At 47.6% G+C, this 4,259-nt stretch overlaps 1 protein-coding gene across 1 annotated transcript in view; it reads left to right on the top strand.

Annotated features, from left to right (window-relative positions):
• Positions 1 to 83: 83 nt before the first annotated feature.
• ERO1L (ERO1-like (S. cerevisiae)) overlaps positions 84 to 4,259 on the top strand; it is a gene marked incomplete at its 5' end in the record, with an annotated part of 10,698 nt that continues 6,522 nt past the window's right edge. Inside the window, 3 exons of the mRNA XM_010136060.1 lie at positions 84 to 120; positions 2,069 to 2,188; positions 3,098 to 3,181. Coding sequence (XP_010134362.1) covers positions 84 to 120; positions 2,069 to 2,188; positions 3,098 to 3,181 — 241 coding nt within the window. The remainder of the gene's footprint in view (positions 121 to 2,068; positions 2,189 to 3,097; positions 3,182 to 4,259) is intronic.

The following is a 4,259-nucleotide window of genomic DNA, read 5'->3' as shown; positions in this document are numbered from 1 at the left end:
GCAGGAATTGAAATCTGCAACGTCTGTGGAGATCTAGAGATCCCTGAAGCATGACCCCCACCCACTCCTGAATATTGTGGGAGCATCTGCGGCGCTTCACACCGGAGGATGTTTTGCAAGGTTGGTTCTGGCTTGACTCAGTCGCTAGACACAGCAAAGACAGGGCTGGCTGAAGATGATCCACAAATGTTTTCGTGGGTCACTTGTAGACCCAGTCTATAACTGCCTGCCTCAAGGGATGCCAAGTTTCCAGGAAGTAAAAAAATGTGGTTGGTTCTTTTTATGTTGTGGTTTGGGTTTGCTTAATTTCGAAAGAGCTTTAAATTGAGTAACTGGATTAGCAAATTGCTGCTGTGTTCTTTTTACAGGGGTGATTCAGGCTAGTGGAAAGCTTAATTGCTCTGCTGTTAATCTTCATACCACGCAACAGGCCCGGCAGAACCCACTAGTGTGTGAGGATGAGGCGGTGGGCTTCCGTGTGAACGCTAGGAATAGCAGTGAGCTGCCAAACCACGGTGCCCGAACACAAAGGGTTTGCTCCGGTGGAGCGAGACATCCTGGCGCGCTGGTAGATTTGCTGACACTCCCCCTTGGAGCAGTGGGGCCGAGTCCAAACTATCAAACCCCCTTTGAAGAAACCCCTGATTCCTGCCGTGGGGTGGTCTGGATCCAGAGCCTGGATTCTTCCCTCTCTGCCCAGGGTGGCAGGAAGAAACTTGCCTTTAAGGTGCTCTACGCTTCACCTGGGCTGTTTTCTCCCCCTGCTTCACGTGACTCAGTGCTCTGGGGGCAAGTGCTCCATTTCTGCCTTCCTTCTCGGAAGGAGGGCAGGGAGCTTCGTTTCCACAGCAGTAATTATAATGGTTTGATTTAAATGGATGTGCAGCTCTTGCTGAATTAGCTGAGGATTCTCGGGGAGTGCGTCAAGGTGGGCAGCTCACGTTCCTCATGTGCCGCTCTCCTTTCTCTGTATACAAAACATATTTCTGCCCTCAGTGCGAAGGCTGGCGGGGCACCTTTGCTCTGGATTCAGAGAGGCTTTTTCTTGAGGCTCGCAGGGTTTTACTCCCTTTCCCGGGTCTGACTGCTGAGCTGCCCGGGCCTTCGGATATCTGCTGCCTTTCCTGACCTCCTCCTGTTTGCTGTCCAGCAGTGGCTGAAGGCTTTGAAAGTAAGAAAAGAGGGAGCCCCTTGAGTACAATCCAGCGCTGCCTTCGGTGCCATTCCCAGGATTTTGTGAGCTTTCCAGGACAGAAATGACAAGGGTTTCTTATCCCAAACCAAGGCAAACATCCCATTCTATTCTTCATAAATTAACATCGATTTAAAACAACTGCCTGATCTTAAACCCTTGAATTTATCCGACACGGGGGAATGGCAGCTTTCCACGTGTTGTCTCGCTGCAGCAACATCCAGGAAAAATCCCCGGTGTGCTGTTGAGAGGGAATGAGTGGCAGGGCTTGATTTTGGCCAGGGTGGTTTCCCCAGGCACTTGTCAGGGGGGTTGGGGGAAGCAAAACCACTTCTGCATTGTGCAGCTGTGTCATCCAGACGGTAATCTACGTGTCGGAAAGCCACAGCTGAACTCGCACTACTTATTTTATTGTCATTCAGAGCTTGCTCACAGCTTGTTGAGTTGTTCAGGGTGATGCAAGAAGCATTGGCTTTCTCCGTCAGATCTGGAACCAGTGTTTTCCTGCCAAATGGCTCTCTGAGGCGAGGAGAGAGGCTGCTGCGGTTCTGATTGAATCAAACAAATGGCCACAGAACGACAGGGACTTTCTCTGAGTGCCGTAATCCCCGATGGCATTATTGTCACCTTACCAGTCCCTTACCCAAACGCCAAATCTCACCTGTATTCCAGGAGGGACATTCCGAGGCTCCTCTGGAAGGGGAACCTGAGCTCCAGCAGCCCTGATGGAAGGTTGTTTAATGTGGTTTAGTTGTGGTTAGACATAACTAGTTGATGTGCTGATAGAAGTAGAGAAACTTGTGCATTGTTTTATTGTCTGCAGTGCTAAGAAGTATGGGCCAGGTTGATGATATTTGGTGATTTGTTGGTTTTTAGGTTACTGGTCATATAGATGACTGTACCTGTGACATAGAAACCATCGATGCCTTCAACAACTACAAGCTTTTTCCTAGACTGAACGAACTTCTGGAAAGTGACTATTTTAGATACTACAAGGTAATTTTCTCATAAAATTGCATTATTGCATTAATTTTGTATGTTGCTGCTTCTTATTTGGAAAAAAAAATCTTCCCTGATGTTATTGCTGATCTTTTAAAAATCAGGTGCCTCCCTTTTAATACTGATTTTTGACAGTGCAGTCAGTGAGTGTGACTCTCCCGTTGTCAGGAGAATCTTCATGTGATACAACACGCTTCTAAAATAAGCGGCATGTTTTTAAAGGTAGAAAATAGACTATTTCAGTTGGAAGGGACCTACGAGGATCATCTAGTCCAGCTGCCTGACCAGTCCAGGGCTGACCGAGAGTTAAAGTGCATTATTAAGGGCATTGTCCAAATGCATTTTAAACACTGGCAGGCAGCGACCAGCTCTCCGGGAAGCCTGTTCCAGTGTTTGAGCATCCTCTTGATAAAGAAACGCTGAATTCCCTAGTATTTTCTTACCCATTTTCCCCTCTTTAAGAACTTATGCAATAGGCTGATGGATTGACTTGTTCCCATCTTCACTGCTCTGCAAACCAGAAGGGGCCCACGATAAAACCTCTGTGGCAGAGCTGCTTCTCCCTGCTCCCCCTCGCTACCACTACATCGTGTGAAGCGTTAATTGTTTTGGAAGAATGATGCTCGATCTCAACTCACAGAGAAGAAAGTCTAGGAGTTGGTAAAGGAATTCGTGGCCTTTAATTTCCCCTGAGATTCACAGAGAGGTTCTTGTATGAGAGACAAGTGAATGAGTGTGACCAACTTCCAAGATAAATAACACCATCTGTTTCCACTCTCCTTGCACTGCGTTTTATTTCACGTCCTGAAGGAAGATGCTGGTGGTGGGTGTGGGTAAACTGTGGCATGAGAGGTTGGCTTTGATTGCACGGAGGAAACGCGTGACAGGAAAATACGTTATCCGTAGGTAAACCTGAAGAAACCGTGTCCCTTTTGGAATGACAACAGCCACTGTGGAATAAGAGACTGTGCCGTAGAGCCCTGCCCGTCTGTAAGTACCAAATCCGTTCTGCTGCCTCTTTTCTGTGCTTGGCTTTTCCAAACCACGAGGAAGGAGCAGGAAATGAGCGGCTAACTGGAGCTAGAGCAGAACTGTGGCCCCAGTGGAGCTTTCTTGGGTAAGAGAATGCTCAGTTCTGAAAGGTTAAAGTAAAGCCAGGCTTTAATAGCTCAACGGCCAAAAACTCGTCCTGGTCCCACTTCCATTTTTAATATTAGTGAGACGGTTTTGGGGGCAAATCCACTGTCATTATGCGAAGTGCCTCCGACGTTAATTCACCCTGTTGGCCCACGAGCCGCGCTGCGGTTGGCAGTTTTGGCTGACAAATTTGGCCCTTTCTAGCCCTTTCTGGAGTGAAATGGCTCTTTCTGAGTCTTCTGTTTCCCAGCACAAAAGCAAACGCTCTTCAATGCCTCCTGACCCTGCTTTGAGTTCCCCACTCACTGGTTTATTCTCGCCTACCATTTCGAGCACACCGCCGTGAAGCAGATATCTGTCCCCCCAGCTGCTGACTCGGTGGTGACCTGATGTCGGGTAGCTGTGGGCTGAAAAAAAACCATCTAGGCTGATTCCACAGTGTCCCGGGTTCAACATGGTGGAACCGGATGCTCATCTGTTGTCCCCCTTTTTCAAACTGCGACACACACCTTGAAGAATCTTTCAAGGTACCGGGGGTGTGTGGCCATTGCTCCATAGGTACGTTAAATCCATTTGTCTTCTCAGCAACCGGCCCACCTCTTGAACAAGTGTCCTTTGCTTCCTTAGTCTGCAAAAAGCACCTAGCGTGGACCCAAAAATGGAATGATGATTTTTTTTTCCCCCCTCAAAATAACCCTAAATTTAGTTTAAATACTTTTTTCCCTTAAGAAAGGATTGTTTTGGTTACGAGTATGACCACTGTGACGGAGCCACGTTCCAATTACATTAGCAGTAGCTTTAAGAACGGCGTCACGGCTGGTTTTAATTATTTTGATTTGGGTCCTTTTCATTCTGAGAGCAACAAAACCAGCTCTTATTCATCGCTTAATCTTTCTCTTCCTGTGCTCTCACCATCATCACGTTTGCTCCT

This window comes from Buceros rhinoceros, unplaced genomic scaffold (assembly GCF_000710305.1).
Source record: "Buceros rhinoceros silvestris isolate BGI_N320 unplaced genomic scaffold, ASM71030v1 scaffold18885, whole genome shotgun sequence".
Classification (NCBI taxonomy): domain Eukaryota; kingdom Metazoa; phylum Chordata; class Aves; order Bucerotiformes; family Bucerotidae; genus Buceros; species Buceros rhinoceros.
The sequence above is the reverse complement of the archived record's forward strand: the minus strand, read 5'-3'. Positions and strand labels throughout refer to the sequence as shown.